Raw genomic sequence first — 18,914 nt, 5'->3', positions numbered from 1 at the left:
GCCAAAAGTAGAAGAAAATAGAAGAAACACACTTGGTGAAATGAAAATTAGACCCTGACTAAAAACTGTGAGTGGTCAAGAAATAGGAAGTTTGAAAAAGAGACAGTTAATCTACTGGGATATATCTGCTGATAATGGAGGGAGGAACTCTTTGTAGGAATCTTTATTCAAGGTTGGACATAGAGGAAACTGGAGGAAATGAAATCCTGTCGAATGCCTTAAAACCTTTAGGATACAGGACACTTGCCTTTTCTCTATAGAAAAGTTGGTTTCTTGGAAAGAAGGTGGCTGGAACGGCTAAGTATCCCTTGGATAATTATAGCTATAAGTTAGTATTACCCTCCCTCCCCATTCCTCATTCCCCATACCCACACCTCCAGGCAGAAGTGACAAAACAGAGACTTCTGAACACATTTATTTGATATGTCAAGTGGAGAGAGGAGTGATTTAGGGTTTCTCCCCACTTCTACCCGTGGGGGTGTTCATAAGCTCAGACAGACAGAAGAGCAGTTTAGAGCCCATGACCCACCCCCTGGGAAAATGAGACAATCTGTTGTAGTTGTTGGAGGAACAGGGTGGGAATAAAAAGCAGGAAGTTGAGAAGTGAAGTTGAGAGCAGTAAAGACAGCAGCAGAACATAGGCTGGGGGTTGCTGCAGGAACCCCCAAGAAGAGTGAAAAAGATATCCTGAAAAGTGGTTGGGGTTGGAAGCGGGGTGTGAATAAGGAGCCAGGCCTGGAGAAAGAAGCAAGACCTGGAGAATGGGCTGGGATGTTCATGGAGAGAGTAGAGTATGCAAAATCATGATAGGCTGTGTTGCAGGGCATACATGGAAAGCAAGGGATTGCTTCTGCAGGAGGGCAAAGACATGGGAGACTGCCCATAAGTAAGGGTTCCCTACTGCTTCTGCTTCTGAACAAATGCAAGAGAGTTTGGGACCCTAGCCCTGTTTATTGATGTGCTGTGCCCGCAGGTACACAAGTAATCCCATATGCACGTGAAATGACCAGGGCATGAATACATGTGTCTAAATACCCAGTAAATAGAGTACTTATTCTTTCTTGTTAATAAGAGTACTGTGCTTATGGACACATGTTTAACCATGTGTGGGTGCACTGTGCACCCATGAGCACATGCAAGAGATCCCTATGTTCGTGGTGTGTGTGTGAGCTGGTTCTCCCACCTATCCCATTAAGGTCCTAATCCCCACCCTCCTTGGCTCCTCTCACTTCTCTCAGCGCCCTGGCTCCCCAGGCCCACCTAGACTCTGGAAGCCCCCTAGCAGGCGGATCTGCTCAGTCTGCATGGAGTGGCGTCTCACCAATTTGCGCTTGGTCCTGGGAGAGCCTGGCGCCCCGGCATAAGGAGGGGCAGGCAACGAAGGCGCCCGACCTCCGGGTTGAGGGCGAATGTCAGGGATGGGAGGGTGGGGACTGACGTTGAGAGGGGGCAGGAAACCCGGCCGCGTTTGTGAGATGTGGTCCAGGAGCAACGTCCCCGAGCCCCTCCGCTCCAGCAGCCCCGGACTCCGCCTCCGTCCGCTTAGCGGAGATACTGCCCCTGGCAGACTCTCCTGGGACTGGCGCGGAGAGGGAGCGGAGCCGGCTGGAGGGAGGGTCAACGGGGAGGCGCTGTATCGGCGGCGCTCCAGGGACAGGCGGCTGGACTCAGGCGAGTCAGGGCAAAGGTGTCCGGGGGTGTCGAGCTCCACTGGCTCCATGCGGCTCAGTTTCTGCCTCAGCCCTGAAGGGGGACCAGACTCCTGAGCTTCTGGTGCTGTGTTTCGGCGAGAGAGAGGACCCCCGCTAGTCACTTTCTCCGCCCATGGGGGCGGGTCCTCAGGGCCTTCGGTGCTGTGACGTCGGGAAAGACGGGGTCGACCGGTCAGGGTCAGGCCATTGAATTCGGCAGTCAAGCGCTCTATCCCCAGTCTTCCTTCGGTGGGTGGGACTGGTTGAGGAGGGGCCACTAGGCCCCAGGGCTCGGAGTTGAGCCTTTTGAGTGGTTTAGGGGGGTGGCGTGGTGGTTTGGGGAGCGGCTCGGAAGGGGATGGGTCATCGGGGGGCTTAGGAAGAGGAAATTCAAATACGTCCCGCTTCTCCTCTTCTTCCTGGGCGCGAGGGGATAACATCCCACGCCCTCCTCCTCCTGCGGTCTGCAGTTGGATTTCCGAAGGCGATGTGCAGATCCCCGGGCTAGGAGGAGCGGGTGCAGGGTCCTCCACCCCTGGGGATGGTGGAGAATTGAGATACTGCCGGGTCTTCTTGGTGCCCGAGGGCGAGGTATCGGTGGTGATGATGATGACCTCCGTGCCCTTGGCCTTGCAGGCATCCAGCAGTGTGGCAAGGGTCTCGCGGTCCCCGCGGTCCAGGGCGTGGACAAGAGCCGAGGCGCCCGCATGATCTCGGACTGAGGGGTCTGCGCCGTGGGCAAGGAGCAGCGAGGCCACCGCGGCGCCCCCACCCCCGGCGCAAGCGTGCATGAGCGCCGTGCGCCCTAAGCGGTCTGCGATGTTGGGGTCCGCGCCTTGCTCCAGGAGGTAGCGTACCATGCGTGCCTTGTTCTGGGGGTCGTCGTAGCGAGCCCGACAGGCTGCCATTAGCGCAGTCTCCCCCTGCGCATCACCCTCATTCACGTAGGCGCCTCCCTCCAGAAGCAAACGGGCCAAGCGTAGCTTACCCTGACCCACCGCCCGAAGAAGAGCGTGGCCCTCGGTGTGCAACATAGCTGCGGCTGGGGCGAGGGCACAGATGGAGCCGGGACTGAGACCTGCCGAGGACGGCTAGGGGTATGGGGTAGGGGGTGGGGGGTGGCTGGCAGAGGCCTGAGGTCTCAGTGACGAAGCCGATCCCTGCAAGAGAGACATCTTATTGATAGATTCGGCAGGGAAACTGAGGCACCGATGCAGGAACCCAGCGTGGGGTGGGGGAGATCTTCACGGCATACAGTCCTTCCTCTAACTCATGCCTTTGAGCCGGCCCTTCCCCCGCAGCGCATGCCTGAGGAGGTGGGAAGGGTGCACCCGCACTGAAGGACTAGCGCGCGTGCAAATGCGTTCGTGCACGCGCAGGAATGTCCGCACCCCCACCCTCACCCCATGGCTTATCAGACCTTTCCTCTATCCCCCTTTTCTTATCCACACTTGGGATCCCCCTTTCTAGGATGCTGAACGCCACCCACCCACATACACGCACCCTACAGTCACACATGTATTCTCATTCCTAACCTCTTTTAGCTTGCCACAACCCCAAAAATTGAGTGGGGGGAGGGAAGGAGCCTGCATTTGAGACCTAAAACGGGTGGAGGGAGAATTGGGGGGTTCTTTTGCCCCTGCGATGTTCCCCATCACTCCTTGCTCTTTCCCCTCCCAGGCTGTGCGCCCAGATAGATACCTGAATGTCCGCAGAATCTCCTCCTGGCCAAGATTGGGGCCGTGGCCACGGGGCAGCCGAGGTGGCGGAGCCAGGTTCCTGGGGGCCCGCATGGTGTGGAGGGGGGGCACCCGGATTCCCTTGGTGTCAGTATCTGCGCCCCAGCGCCGGATCGTCGTCCCTCCTCCCGGAGCGCCCCGGGCACAGCGCCGGCTCGGGAGGAGAGAAGCTGGTGGGGGGGGCGGGGGGGGCGGAGCTCTGCTGTGCTATTTATAGCCTAGTCTCTGCGGGTGGGGGCGTCGGGCACCAAACTGCTCCCCCACTCATGCACACATAAACCCTCAAAAACCTAGAGGCTCCAATCCTGACTTCCTTTTCTTAGCCGACCTCCCCTCAGCCCCAACAAACCTAAGTGTTCCTTAGGGAACTCCTCCGCGATCCAGACAGGGACCATCATCATCCAGATTCTTCGCTGAGCTTCAGCAGATCCCCATTCTCTGTACTTGGTGTGTTTATGCGCTCCTGTGCGCCAGACCTGACCTACCACGCACGGCACATGGCACACTGTGCAAGGAAGGTGTAGACAGGCTTTTTGGATGCACAGCCGGTGTCCATACTGTGCAAAGAGAGGCAAGAGATGTGGCTTTCTTCCTGTAGTTTAATTGTGAAGGAGACACGGTCTAGCCTGGAGTCAGACACAGATACACCCCCGCCCCATCTCTCAAAAACGGAACACCCATCGCAGAGAAACTTGGACCTCAGCTCCCTTATATAGACCTAGATAAATATGAGGAAGGTGGATATGGGGGCACTTTTAGACGGGGCAAGGGACATTCCCAGGTGCCTCCACCCCGTATTATTGTGGGCAGGGAGATAGGAAAGGGGCAGGAAGAAGAGCGAACCTTGTGATACACTCTGTCACACTGCACCTCTTTAATGTCAGTCTTGCTTAGTTGTCTTATTTTTTCCATCTTGCTTGAAGATCTCTGTCTGAAATGCTCCTTATGTCTTCTCTCTTCCTATCTATTGGTCTCTCACACTGTCTCTGCCTCTCCTTGCCACCTGCCCTGTCTCCATGGTTACCATAGCTTCCATCCACATATTTTAGGAATGAGTTTGTGTCCAGCTGGAAGGCACCAAGGAAAGTGGGAGAAGAAGAAAAATCCTAAGGATTTAAAAAGTTCACTCAGGGTCCTGAGCTAATTCGGAGGCTGGAGGCCCCCCAGATGCAAGATACTGAAAATAATGTTCCCAGGTATGGGAGAGAGATAAATATTTGCGGGAAGCTACCCATTTTTGCTAGTTATTTCTTGGACACGTGTCAACTATGTGCCATGTGCTTTACATACACTATTTTCAATCCTCACAACTCTGTAAGATAGGAACTATCATCTTCTTGTTACAGATGAGGAAACAGACTTCAAAAGTTTAAGTAAATTCTCCAAAGTTTCACAGCTATATTTCTGTTCTATGGCAAAGACTGGGCGCTTGCCGCTACACCTATAGCCTCCCAGTTTACAGGTCATTTTCTCTTACATCTGGGATGTTCTTCTTGACTAACTCCTAGACTTCATCTCCATTCTGAACCCTTTCTCCCTTGTTTCTGTTTTCTGCGAAAACAGGACTCCTCCTTCCACGCTGCTCGCCTTCCCAAGGAGCTCGCAGGAAGTGGAAAGTAGTGGAAAATGCAGAAAAAGCTGGGCTTCTGCCCTGTCTCCCCAACTCTGGTACTCTGATCCCAGATCCTTCCTTTCTCAAACCTTCTGCCCACCTTCTCACAGACACGGCAGCAACCCACAGAAAAACATTTTTAGAAAAGAAGTATCCATTGGTGGTGCTGGAGAGAGGCAGTGTATGATTGAAAGGAAGGCTGGAGTAATGGAGAGACCAAGCTGTGAAGCTAGAGTCACAAAGAGACTGATCCCTAAAGAGCAGCTTTCACAGGGGTTCATTTCTCCGTAGGCCCTCTCCTCTTTTGGCCTTTCTGTAGGGGCTCCCTCAACACGGTCCCTCGATGAGTGTCACGTTCCCTTGGTGAACTCTTGCCGGCCAGTGGCTCCTTCCATCTGGAGTGAGACCGGAAATAAGTGACCCTAAATGATTCTGCAACCCCCATCTCTCTCTGCGACCCGCTTCGCAAGCTTCGGTTCCGGGCTTACTTGCTCCCTCCCTCCTTCTCTTCCTAGGCTTCAAGAGGGCGGACTTCCATCCTCAGCTTCTCCTGCATTGGCCGAGAAAACTCACCAATAGGGAGCTCCGGGAGGCGGGCCTAGAACGCCACCGACTTGAGGAAGCCCAGTACATTTCAAGTTGGCCGCGGCGTGGGCTCCGCGTGGGGGAGGGGCAGCAGGTAAGGCTCCGACCTGGTAGCTCTGACCTGGTTCGGTCCCACAGTTGCCGAACTTGTTCATCCCGGCCAGGCTGCGAAATAGATAACGCTTTCCGTCAGGTTGTTGGATCAGCCCCCTTCTGGCTCCCTACCCTTTCTCCCCTGGGCTCCCATTTCTGTATTGATTGTATACTAGAGAATGGTAGTTTTCTATCGCGCACGGGGAGAGACATTAAAGCAGAAAACGAGACAGCCTCTTGTACCTCTCTTTGCTATAGCATCAACTTCCTCCCAATCTATTAATATTATCCCAAGAGCCGGGCGCGGTGGCTCAAGCCTGTAATCCCAGCACTTTGGGAGGCCGAGACGGGCGGATCACGAGGTCAGGAGATCGAGACCATCCTGGCTAACACGGTGAAACCCCGTCTCTACTAAAAATACAAAAAACTAGCCGGGCGAGGTGGCGGGCGCCTGTAGTCCCAGCTACTCCGGAGGCTGAGGCAGGAGAATGGCGTAAACCCGGGTGGTGGAGCTTGCAGTGAGCTGAGATCCGGCCACTGCACTCCAGTCCGGGCTACAGAGCAAGACTCCGTCTCAAAAAAAAAAAAAAAAAAATATTATCCCAAGAGCCTGACAAACTCCTGTTATCTATGAAGACTAGCTGAAATGCTACCTGTAGTTTTCCTGGGCTGCCTTTCTTGCAAAATGAATTGTTCCCCCGTCTGACGATAGCATTTTGTGTATACCTTTATTGGGACACTTAGTGCACTCTCTCTCTTTAATGACTCTATGCCTTTTAGAATAGAAGGTTTTGTAGGACAGGTGCTAGTAGTTAATATATAGTGCCCAATAAACGTTAGTTAAATAGAATTGATTTTTGGCAACTAGCACTCTTTTTGGGGAGGCAGAATTTAAATTCCTAACATAAAAAAAAATAAAAATAAAAACTAACATAACTAGGGAACAATAAAAGACAATACAGTATGTAATTAAGAGCCATTACATTAGTGGTTCATAATATTAGTGTTTCATAATTGTTTCTGCAATCTAGAGAAGGAAGAAAGCAAGGAGAACTGGAATGGTGAGGGGAAGCTTTATGGATCACAAGGTCTCAAGTTTGGAAAGGCCCATAGAAATAATGTATTTATTCATTCATTCAACAAATATTTATTGAGCACCTACTATATGCAAGACACAATGCTAAATCATGCTGATCACAGGGAATCCTCTACTAGAGCCATGCATCCTTCTTACAAACCCTATTTAGTAAATTGTTGCCCAGCTTCTATGTAAACATCTTTAGTAAGGAAACTCTGTTGTCTCTCTTGTAGGTCATTCCATGTTTTGATATCTGTTCTTTAGTCAATATCCAACAAATATTCTAAATAAGAACTATATAGCTAAAGGAAATGCATTCCACACTTCTACTGTAAACAGGGGAAATCTGGCTGGGAGCTGTGGCTCACGCCTGTAATCCCAGCACTTTGGGAGGCTGAGGCGGGTAGATCACCTGAGGTCGGGAGTTGGAGACCAGCCTGACCAACATGGAGAAACTCCGTCTGTACTAAAAATACAAAAATTAGCTGGGCGTGTTGGTTCATGGCTGTAATCACAGCTACTGGGGAGGCTGAGGCAGGAGAATCATTTGAACCCGGGAGGCAGAGGTTGCAGTGAGCTGAGATCGCAGCATTGCACTCCAGCCTGGGCAACAAGAGCAAAACTCCGTTTCAAAAAAAAAAAAAAGGACGGAAATCTGTCCTTTTACAGTGGAATTGGTAGCATTCTTAAAAGCAAGCCATTTCTAGCTGGGCGTGGTGACTCATGCCTGTAATTCCAGCACTTTGGGAGGCTGAGGTGGGCAGTTCACTTTAGCCCAGGAGTTCAAGACCAGCCTAGGCAACATGACAAAACCCTGTCTCTACAAAAACTACCAAAAATAAAGAAAAAAATAGCCAAGCATTGTGGCTCAGGCCTGTAGTTCCAGCTGCTCAGGAGGCTGAGGTGGGGGGTTGCTTCAGCTGGGGACGTCGACACTGCAGTGAGCCAAGATTGCCACTGCACTTCAGCCTAAGTGACAGAACAAGAACCTGTCTCAAAAAAAAAAAAAAAAAAAAAAAGGCCAGGTGTGATGGCTTACACCTGTAATCCCAGCACTTTGGGAGGCTGAGGCAGGTGGATCACGAGGTCAGGAGTTTGAGACCAGCCTGGCCAACATGGCAAAAACCCGTCTCTACTAAAAATACAAAAATTAGCCAAGCGTGATGGTGGGTGCCTGTAATCCCAGCTACTCGGGAGGCTGAGGCAGGAGAATTGCCTGAACCCGTAAGGTGGAGGCTGTGGTGAGCCGAAATCACACCACTACACTCCAGGCTGGGTGACAGAGCAAGACGCTGTCCCCCCCCCCCCCAAAAAAAAGGTACACAACTCTCTGCACTAAAAAAATTTCCAAAAAACCTCATCCCTCAAATTAACCATTGTTAATTTTTGGTACATAATCTTTCTTTAACAGCTTTTTAATTCATATGTGTGTATGTATTTCTGACAGAAGATTACCTTCTACATATATTTAATATTTTTTTCACCAACTAATCTCTTGTGAATTTTGAAGTGCTACTTGATTTTTGTTTTAGCTTTTTGTTTTGAGACAGGGTCTCTTTCTGTCACCCAGGGTGAGTGCAGTGGCATGATCATGGCTCACTGAATCCTCTATCTCCTGGGCTGAAGCGATCCTTCTACCTCAGTCTCCCAGGTAGCTGAGACTATTTTTCGTAGTCTATTTTTTTATTTTTTGTAGAGATGGGGTCTCACTGTGTTGCCCAGGTTGGACTCAAACTCCTGGACTTAAGTAGTCATCCCATCTCAGCCTCCCAGAGTGCTGGGATTGCACACAGGTGTGAACCACCACACCCAGCCTCCAGGTTTTTTTTTTTGTTTTTGTTTTAATTAATAGATTATATATTTTAGAACAGTTTCAGACTTACAGAAAAATTTAGCAGATAGTGCCAAGAGTTCCCATTTGTCCCAGTGCACAGTTTCCCCTATTAACATTGTAGATTGGCCGACCGTGGTGGCTAACGCCTGTAATCCCAGCTCTTTGGGAGGCTGAGGCGGGTGGATCACGAGGTCAGGAGTTCGAGACCAACCTGGCCAAGACGGTGAAACCCCGTCTCTACTAAAAATACAAAAACAAATTAGCTGGGCCCGGTGGCGGGCTCGTGTAATCCCAGCTACTCGGGAGGCTGAGGCAGTAGAATCACTTGAACCCGGGAGGCGGAGGTTGCAGTAAGCCGCGATTGCGCCACTGCACTCCAGCCTGCACGACAGAGCAAGACTCTGTCTCAAAAAAAAAAAAAAAAAAAAAGGCCGGGCGCAGTGGCTCACGCCTGTAATCCAGCTCTTTGGGAGGCCGAGGCGGACAGATCACCTGGTCAGGAGGTGGGGACCAGCCTGACCAACGTGGAGAAACCCCCTCTCTACTAAAAAAAGTTTAAAATTAGCCGGGCGTGGTGGCGCATGCCTGTAATCCCAGCTACTCAGGAGGCTGAGGCAGGAGAATCACTTGAACCCGGGAGGCGGAGGTTGCAGTGAGCCAAGATCGCGCCATTGCACTCCAGCCTGGGCAACAAGAGTGAAACTCCATTTCCAAAAAAATAAATAAATAAAGTAGATTAGTATATTTGTTACAATTGATGAATGAATACTGATACATTATTAACTAAGGTTCATACTTGATTGACATTTCTTTGGTTTTTAGCTATTGCTCTTTTTCTGTACATGGATCCTATTTAGGATTCCACATTATATTTAGTTGTCACATCTCCTTACACTCCTCTTAAGTGTGACGGGTTTCTCAGACTTTACTGTTTTTGATGACTGACAGTTTTGAGGAGTTGGATATATTGTAGGATGCCTTTCTGCTTGAATTTGTCTGATGTTTTTCTCTTTATTAGCCTGAGGTTATGGGTTTTTAGGAGGAGGATCACAGAGGTGAAGTACCATTGTATTGTATAATATTAAGGGCACATACCGAAAACATGATTTATGAGTATTGATGCTGACCTTGGTCATCTGGTTGAAGTAGTGTTTTTCTGGTCTCTCCACTGTAAAGATATTCCTCTTGATTTCCTAAATTATACTGAATGAGGGCTGGGCGCAGTGGCTCATGCCTGTAATCCCAGCACTTTGGGAGGCCGAGGCGGGTGGATCACGAGATCAGGAGTTCAAGACCAGACTGACCAACATGGTGAAACCCCATCTCTACTAAAAGTACAAAAATTAGCCGGACATAGTGGCATACGCCTGTAATCCCAGCTACTCAGGAGGCTGAGGCAGGAGAATCACTTGCACCCGGGAGGCAGAGGTTGCAGTGAGCTGAGATTGTGCCACCGCACTCCAGCCTGGGTGACAGAGCAAGACTCTGTCACAAAAACAAAAAACAAAAAACATATATATATATATATATTCCCTATACACAGTCCACACGTAAGAAGTGGGAAGTTATAGCCAGTGCAGTGACTCACGCCTTAATCCGAGCACTTTGGGAGGCCAAGGCGGGTGGATCACCTGAGGTCAGGAGTTCGAGACCAGCCTGACCAACATGGAGAAACCCCATCTCTACCAAAAATACAAAATTAGCCAGGTGTAGTGGCACATGCCTGTAATCCCAGCTACTTGGGAGGCTGAGGCAGGAGAATCGCTTGAACTCGGGAGGTGGAGGTTGCAGTTAGCCGAGATCGCGCCATTGTACTCCAGCCTGGGCAATAAGAGCGAAACTCCGTCTCAAAAAAAGAAAAAAAGTGGGCCAGGCGCGGTGGCTCAAGCCTGTAATCCCAGCACTTTGGGAGGCCGAGACGGGCGGATCACGAGGTCAGGAGATCGAAACCATCCTGGCTAAGTCGGTGAAACCCCGTCTCTACTAAAAAATACAAAAAACTGGCCGGGCGAGGTGGCGGGCGCCTGTAGTCCCAGCTACTCGGGAGGCTGAGGCAGGAGAATGGCGAGAACCCGGGAGGCGGAGCTTGCAGTGAGCTGAGATCCGGCCACTGCACTCCAGCCTGGGCGACAGAGCGAGACTCCGTCTCAAAAAAAAAAAAAAGAAAAAAAGTGGAGAGTTATGCTGCCCTTCTCCCTTTTAGGATGGTGTGTCTACATATTTTATTTGGAATTCTACATGAGAGATTTGTCTTTTCTCCTCCATTTAAATAAGTTCAGTCATTTATTTATATCACTATGGACTCACAGATGTTTATCTTATACTTTGGGGTTATAATCTAATACTTACTTTGTTCCTCAAATTGTTTCAGCTTTGACCATTGGGAGCTTTTTCAGTTGGCTCTTATTTCCCTTTGACATAACCTCATCAATATGTTTATTTTTTTTCTTTTTTTCTGCTTTTTGTTTGTTTTTTGTTTGTTTGAGACAGAGTCTCTACTCTGTCTCCCAGGCTGGAGTACAGTGGCACAATTATGAGTCACTGCAGCATCAACCTGCCCGGCTCAAGCGACCCTTCCCAGTAGCTGTGACCACAGGTGCATGCCACCATGCCTGGCTAATTTTTGTATTTTTCGTAAAGACGGGGTTTTGCCCTGTTGTCCAGACTGGTCTCAAACTCCTACGGCTCAAGTGATCTGCCCACTCCAGCCTCTCAGAGTGCTGGGATTATAGGAATGAGCCACTGCACCCAGCTAACCCCATCAATATGTGAGTGTGGTTGTTGTTTTGAGCACTTCCTTACTTTTTGACACCTCAAGATGCTCTAGACTCATCCTGTGTGTTTCCTACCCTGTCCTAGAATCAGCTAGTAGTCCAGGGAGCCCTGGTTCCTTTTATTGGAAAATTGTATTAGAAACCAAGATCTGGGTGCTAGGTGTGCTCATTGCTACTGGGATATCATTTCTCTCAAGTTTTCTTTTCATCTGGTGATTTTATTCCCCCATCCTAGCTGCCTCTGACTGGTTCCTCAGGATTGATGATAAGAGACAGAGTGAAAATTCAGTAGAAGGAGAAACTTTGGATTCATCAGTGTTGATCACAGTAGAATATACTGTCTTGGGGGAGGCATCTCTTTAGGGAAATGCCACCAAAAGCTGAATAACAATTCACAAAGTAGGGTCAGGGGTGGTGACTCACACCTGTAATCCCAGCACTTTGGGAAGCCCAAGCAGGTAGATCACTTGTGTCCAGGAGTTCAAGACCAGCCTGGGTGACATGGCGAAACCCCGTCTCTACAAACAATACAAAAATTAGCCGGGCTTGGTGGCACATGCCTGTAGTTCCAGCTACTCAGGAGACTGAGGCAGGAGGATCACTTGAACCTTGGAGGCGTAGGTTGCAGCGAGCCAAGATTGCACCACTGCACTCCAGCTGGGGCAACAGAGTGAGACTCTGTCTCAAAAAAAAAAAAAAAAAAAAAAAGACACACATACACCAAACAACAACAAAACAATTTACAGAGTGAAGTCCTGCACTGGGAGGGATTTAGACTAGATGACCTCTAAGGGTCCTCCGAATTCTAAGATTCTGTGCTTCCAAGTGGTGTTTAAAAAGATCAATCTGGCCTCTCGTGGTGGCTCATGCCTGTAATCCCAGCACTTTGGGAGGCCGAGATATTTGGATCACTTGACGTAATGAAATCCCATCTCTTAAAACAAAACAAAACAAAATACAAAGAGCCAGGCATGGTGGCACACACCTGTAGCTCCAGCTGCTTGGGAGGCTAAAGCAGGAGGATCACCTGAGCCCAGGAGGTTGAGGCTGCAGTGAGCCATGATCACACCACTGCACTCCAGCCTGGGTGACAGAAAGAGACCTTGTCTAAAATAAAATAGAATATAAAATAAAATAAAATTTGATTGTAATGTCTCTTTTTCCCTGGTTGACAATGAAATTGATGACTCATCCCTCTGCTGCCACAGTGCCTGACACTATCTTTTTCATGGTAGACGATTAATAAATGTTTCGCTGAATGCATTTCTTTGGATTGAATTGGGGCCTGGTCAGGTTTGGAAGGCCAGAGATAGAAAGAATTCAAAGGTTATACGTATAAATGCAGTTAGTGACTGGGCATAGTGGCTCATGCCTGTAATTCCAGCACTTTGGGAGGCTGAGGCAGGAGGATCACTTGAGCCCAGGGGTTCGAGGCTAGAGTGAGCTGTGATTGCACCATTGCACTCAAGCCTGGGTGACAGAGTATCTCTAAAAATAAAAATAAATAAATGCAGATAGGAATAAACATCAAATTGTCTTAGGGATGTAGAGTTTTGTCCGAGGGTCTAAGCACTTTCTCCTTTGTGCTAAACTATATTGTAAATTATCTGATCTGTTTGGGGGACCATGTCTCATTCATGTTTATGTTTCCAGAAATTCTCTCTCTGACACTGTGCCTTCTCAGTCAAAATTTGTTGAATGACATTGACTTTTTATGTCCCAGCGATAAAAGATTGAATGTCTTGTAGCTCCTTGGCTTCCTGTCCATTCTACTACATTTCTTTTTCTCTTTGTTTTTGTCTTTATCAGGTTTTTTCACTGGATCTCTGAATACCCAGGCCCCCTCCACCATGGCCAGCCGGGGTGGGGGCCGGGGTCGTGGCCGGGGCCAGTTGACCTTCAACATGGAGGCCGTGGGCATTGGGAAAGGGGATACTTTGCCCCCACCCACCCTGCAGCCTTCTCCACTCTTCCCTGTGAGTCTCTCCACTTCCTTCCCAGACTCTCATGTGCCCCTGGCTGACTGTACATGATTCTGAATTCCTCCTGGACCATCATAAAACCATCCTCACTTTGGCCCTCTCTGTCTCTATACTCCCAATGCACAAGGGATGTTTTGCAGTCAAAGAAGTGTCCACCTTTACTTCTCCCCAGCTTTCAAAATGATATGTTACTCTCCCCATTCTCTTTCAGCCCTCTGCTCAGTGGAATATTAGATTAAATTGGGAGGAGGGGTCTTCCTAAATTTGTACTAGCATTTTCTCCCTGAACAGACCACTGCCCCTGCTTCTTTAGCCTTTGGAGTTCCGCCCAGTACCTTTGCCCTCAGGAGAGGAAGGGGAATATGTCCTGGCACTGAAGCAGGAGCTACGAGGAGCCATGAGGCAGCTCCCCTACTTCATCCGGCCAGCTGTCCCCAAGAGAGGTCAGTTGGAATGCTAGCATCATATTCTGAGTGCCTTCCATGGGGAGTGCCCTGTGCTCAGCACCACTGGGGGCTGGAGAGGCACAGGAAGCATACTGTCTAACTGGGGATATCATAATAGTTACTCCTGCATCTGAAATGCATTATAGTATTCATGGTTTGTTTTGAGTCTCATGATAGTTTTGGGACAGCGGGAGGTTAAATATTAAAATCCCATTTCTTGTGTGTAGGTGGGGGGATGTATTTTCTAAAAATTTATATATTTTTTATTTTTTTGTAAAATAGAGATGGGGTGTTCTTATATTGCCCAGGCTGGTCTTGAACTTCTGGGCTCAAGAGATTCTTCTGCCTTGGCCTCCCAAAGTGCTGGAATTACAGGCATGAGCCACTGTGCCCAGCAAAAATTTTAACAATCTGGATATTAAAAGCACCAACCAACAACAGAATACTGAAATCCTGGTTTCTTATTCCCTAGCATACTTTCCACTGCACCACACTATTTCTTAATACAGCCGTGCCTTTGAACTAAGGGACAGAAAAAAAAAAAAAGTCATCATGGCCGGGTGCGGTGGCTCACGCCTATAATGGCCAGCACTTTGGGAGGCTGACATGGGTGGATCACTTGAGGCCAGGAGTTTGAGGCCAGCCTAACCAGTATGGCGAAACCCTGTCTCTACTAAAAATATAAAAATTAGCCAGGCACAGTGGTGTGAGCCTGTGGTCTCAGCTACTCAGGAGGCTGAGGCACGAGAATTGCTTGAACCTGGGAGGTAGAGGTTGCAGTGAGCTGAGATCTCGCCACTGTACTCTAGCCTGGTTGACACAACAAGGCTCTGTCTCAAAAAAAAAAACCCAAAAACAAAACAAAACAAAAAAAACACCGGCCAGGTGTGGTGGCTCACACCTATAATCCCAGCACTTTGGGAGGCTGAGGTGGGCAGATCACGAGGTCAGGAGTTCGAGACCATCTTGGCCAACATAGTGAAATCCTGTCTGTACAAAAAAAAAATACAAAAAATTAGCCAGACCTGGTGGCAGGTGCCTGTAATCCCAGCTACTTGGGAAGCTGAGGCAAGGAGAATTGCTTGAATCTGGGAAGTGGAGGTTGAAGTGGACCGAGATTGCGCCACCACACTCCAACCCTGGGCGACAGTGTGAGACTCCATCTGAAAAAAAAAAAAATAATAATAATTCATAATTTTAGGTGGAAAAGAAACAGGTTAGAAGAGTGATAAGGGGCCAGGCACAGTGGCTCACGCCTGTAATCCCAGCACTTTGGGAGGGCAAGTTGGGTGGATCCCGAGGTCAGGAGATTGAGACCATCCTGGCCAACATGGTGAAACCCTGTCTCTACTAAAAATACAAAAATTAGCTGGGCGTGGTGATGTGCGCCTGTAGTCCCAGCTACTCAGGAGGCTGAAGCAGGAGAATCACTTGAACCTGGGAGGTGGAGGTTGCAGTAAGCTGAGATTGTACCACTGCACTCCAGCCTGAGTGACAGAGCAGGACTCTGTCTCAAAAAAAAAAAAAAAAAAAAAAGGGATAAGGTCCTCACTGAAGCTGACCCCCTGGGCTCTGAGTTTGGGGTAAGGAAACAGATAATTCCTGAGTATTGAGAGGGTTAGACTCTCAGGAACAGTCCTGTTCTGGGTCTCAAGGGATAAAACTTTGACCCTTCCACCCCTCAGATGTGGAGCGTTATTCAGACAAATATCAGATGTCAGGTCCGATTGACAATGCCATCGATTGGAACCCTGGTAGGTGATGGGCCCTTTCATTGACTGCCTTTCTTTCAAATGCATGAGATGCTTCAAGCCATTTCCACCACGCCCACGTCCCCACCCCATTCCCTGATCCAACATCTGCAAGCTAGAGCCTTAGTTATGTACCAAAACACTCTCAGATTTTACCTGAAAAAGCTATTAAATAGTTCCCACTACTCAGGAGATATCTAAGCCACAGTTTTGTTCTGAACAACTTTGACCCAGCCCCTTCCTTCCTCTCCTTTAAAACCCTCAATCCCCCTTTAAAACTAGTCATTATTCACTGGAGACCCCAGGCAGGGTCCTATTGACATTTACATTCCCACTATTCCCAGATTGGCGGCGTCTACCCCGGGAGCTAAAGATCCGAGTGCGGAAGCTACAGAAGGAACGTAAGTGTATCTGGAAAAAGGAGGGAGAAGAGAGGTTTCCTTCATCAGGCTCAGGGCCAAGGCTACTGCGGGTCTCACCTTCCATCCCGGTTCCTATACCCAATCTACCAAGTGTTGTTGCTAGATGTCATAGTGGCCACATGAGGGCAGCAGAGTGACATGTTCTTTGCATGAGGATGAGCTATAAAGCTGGCAAAATTTGCTCTCTGATGGTTCACCTTTTGATCCCCCCACCAGGGATTACAATTCTGCTCCCCAAGAGGCCCCCTAAGACCACAGAAGATAAGGAGGAAACAATACAGAAACTAGAGGTGAGGAGGAAGTGTGCATAGAGACCTTCTGAGCCCTGAATCCATTCCCTCTCTCTTGACCCATGTGTGCCTCAATTTTTCCCTTCTATGAACTGAACCTGAGTTTCTATTCCTATTCATCCCCACATGAGACCCTGGAGAAGAAGGAAGAAGAAGTAACTTCAGAGGAGGATGAGGAGAAGGAAGAAGAAGAAGAGAAGGAAGAGGAGGAAGAAGAAGAGTATGATGAAGAAGAACATGAAGAGGTGAAGGGGACTCCTTCCACCTTAGTCCCCCTCCCTTTACCCCAGAAACTCTGGGGATCTCAACTCTTTATACTAGGGATGCTTTCCTCAGAGGGTTGGCATGCCAACAGAGATAGTGCCCCCCAGGGTAGGGGCTTCCCTCTACTCCCTCTGCCCACTTCTCCAAACTACAGCTGGAAGAGCTGTCTCAGGCCTGGAATGGTGTGACTGGGAGGAAAGGGGTCTGGTACACAGGAAGGAAGGTGAATGCCAAATTGACTTTTACTTTTTTTTTTTTTTTCCATTTCAGGAAACTGATTACATCATGTCATATTTTGACAATGGCGAGGACTTTGGGGGTGACAGTGATGACAATATGGACGAGGCTATATACTGAAGAAGGTCTCTGGACCCTTGTGTCTTTCTTGAGGCTACAGAGAGTAACTGTCCCTGTTATTTGTTTTTTCGGACAAGCAAATCATTTGGTCAGAGTTCACATAACCTGTCTGGTCCCTGGAGATGGGAATGGAGGATGATGACAGTTTATTTTCTACGCTTCCCCTCCTTCCACGTTTGTATCACCTCTGCTATCTTGGGGAAAGTGCAAAGGACAAATATCTCAATTGTATGAAGGGAGAAAGGAGAATTGAAAGAACTGGGGTTGTTAGAGCTGAGATAACTGTACACATACCCCTGCCCAATTTGTATAGCTCTTTGTGGAGATAATAGGGGTGGGAGCAGTTTGAAGGAGTAAGCCTGGTTTTATACTTTTAAATAAAGTGTTTTTATCTGTCTCTGTTATGGGTGAGGCCTGGTGATAGAGGGCTGGAGGAATGAAGGAAATGATTAAGCAGGGTCTGGAGTGACACACTGGAGGGTTACAGCCCGCTTGTCCTTTGTCCCTTCCCTTCTACCCCCATGGTGGGATACATATTCACAATCTAACCCTGCCAAGGAATATTCAAGGCCTCATCTGTAGGGCAATGCAGAGTAAGTTGTAGAGATGAACGGTCTGTGCCCCCTGCAGACCAGCTGACTTCTGAGCCTCTGGTCCTCAGGCCACAAGGACATGATTGTGTCTGTTCACAGATGTTCACAAGGACACAGACCCTGTCTTTCCCACACTTGACCTTGATCTTGTCCTTATTTACAAAAAATGGTTGCAGCAATTTTTGTGGGAAAAGTCAAGAAAACCAGGTATGAGGAGGGAGGAGGAGCTGACTTATCCACCATACTCCCTCCTCTTCCAGACCCTGGAGATGCCACTTTGAAAGGTATGTCTGTGCAGAGTGAGCCCCCTAAATATCCTATTCTCCAGTTACAGAAACCAGTGTGTGACTGAGTTGCAGTTTCTCTTTTGGTTCTTCCCTTTGTGGAATTTAGTTAGCCTTTCTCACTCCCTTTCTTTGGGGGAAGGGAGGTAGGCGGTGTTATTTTACAGGAAGTAAGGAGGGTGGGGAGGAAGGGAGTGACTTAGGGACACTCACAGATCTGAGAGATGCTTTCTCGCCCACAGAGCTCTCCCTTGGGTGAGGTCACTTTTCGAGGCTCTGATTGGTTTCTGAGGAAGCCTTAGATGAGCTGATTGGTTCCAGCCACTTGACATGCAACAGTCACGGGCAAGCTGCGTGTCCAGAATAGGAACTGAATAAGGAGGCATGCTATCATAGCAACCCTACTGAGCATTTGAAAGCTGTAAGATGGGATATAGAAGACCCTTCAAAGCATTCCCCAACTGCATTCAGGCAGGCCGACTGAATTCCCTACAGCATCAAGTGATGGAGAATGGCAATCTAAGGTTGAATATGTTTGACCCCATTGTAAAGAACGAAGAAAGAGTGTGACTCCATTGAGAGAAAGCACCTTAAAAGCCTAGTTTGGGTGTGTTAGTTAGTGTTTACATAGAAGCAGTGGCAGGCGCCATGGCTCAAACTTGTAATCCCAGAAGTTTGGAAGACTGAGGCAGGAGGATTGCTTGAAGCCAGGAGTTTGAGACCAGTCTAGGCAACAAAGTGAGTCCCTGTCTCTACAACAAAAATATTTTAAAATCTTTCAAATAGCTGAGCGTGGTGGCACTCCCTAGTAGTCCCAGCTACTAGGGAGGCTGAGGCAGGAGGATCCCTTGAGCCCTGTAGTTTGAGGCTGTGGTGAGCTATGTGATTGCACCACTGTGCTGCAGCCTGGGCAACAAAGCAAGAACCCGTCTCGAAGAAAAGAAGAAAAGTAGAAGCAGCGAAGGAAACAGGAATAGAAGCAGAACGTTCCAGAGTCATTGAGCAATTATGATGATTGACGTGTTTCTTTTTTAGTCCTCGTGAGGTGTTGTGTTGAGTGGCAGGAAGGAGATAGGGGACCTGTAACTGGGATTTCCCATAGCTGTACTTCAGCCTGTG

At 48.8% G+C, this 18,914-nt stretch overlaps 2 protein-coding genes across 5 annotated transcripts; one reads left to right on the top strand and one right to left on the bottom strand.

The window, feature by feature from the left end:
• Window positions 1-399: 399 nt before the first annotated feature.
• Window positions 400-4,498, bottom strand: ANKRD34A (ankyrin repeat domain 34A). Its single transcript, XM_073008080.1, has 2 exons — window positions 3,393-4,498; window positions 400-2,851 (listed from the first exon to the last, which is right to left on the bottom strand). Exon 2 carries the CDS (start codon window positions 2,723-2,725, stop codon window positions 1,235-1,237), a length of 1,491 nt encoding a protein of 496 aa, XP_072864181.1. The 5' UTR covers window positions 2,726-2,851; window positions 3,393-4,498; the 3' UTR covers window positions 400-1,234.
• Window positions 3,382-17,315, top strand: POLR3GL (RNA polymerase III subunit GL). Of its 4 annotated transcripts, XM_073008081.1 has the most exons (9): window positions 4,602-4,626; window positions 4,994-5,098; window positions 5,558-5,721; window positions 13,702-13,831; window positions 15,520-15,588; window positions 15,930-15,986; window positions 16,224-16,297; window positions 16,429-16,542; window positions 16,832-17,315. In XM_073008081.1, exons 1-9 carry the CDS (start codon window positions 4,617-4,619, stop codon window positions 16,916-16,918), a joined length of 810 nt encoding a protein of 269 aa, XP_072864182.1. In that variant the 5' UTR covers window positions 4,602-4,616; the 3' UTR covers window positions 16,919-17,315. The 4 variants fall into 4 exon arrangements, with proteins under 4 accessions (XP_037853320.1, XP_072864182.1, XP_072864183.1 ...); XM_037997392.2 differs by lacking the exons at window positions 4,602-4,626; window positions 4,994-5,098 and adding an exon at window positions 3,382-3,466; XM_073008082.1 differs by lacking the exon at window positions 4,994-5,098.
• The last annotated feature ends 1,599 nt before the right edge of the window (window positions 17,316-18,914 follow it).

The sequence above is a fragment of the Chlorocebus sabaeus genome, chromosome 20 (assembly GCF_047675955.1).
Source record: "Chlorocebus sabaeus isolate Y175 chromosome 20, mChlSab1.0.hap1, whole genome shotgun sequence".
Classification (NCBI taxonomy): Eukaryota; Metazoa; Chordata; class Mammalia; order Primates; family Cercopithecidae; genus Chlorocebus; species Chlorocebus sabaeus.
This window is presented reverse-complemented; position numbering and strand designations above follow the sequence as displayed.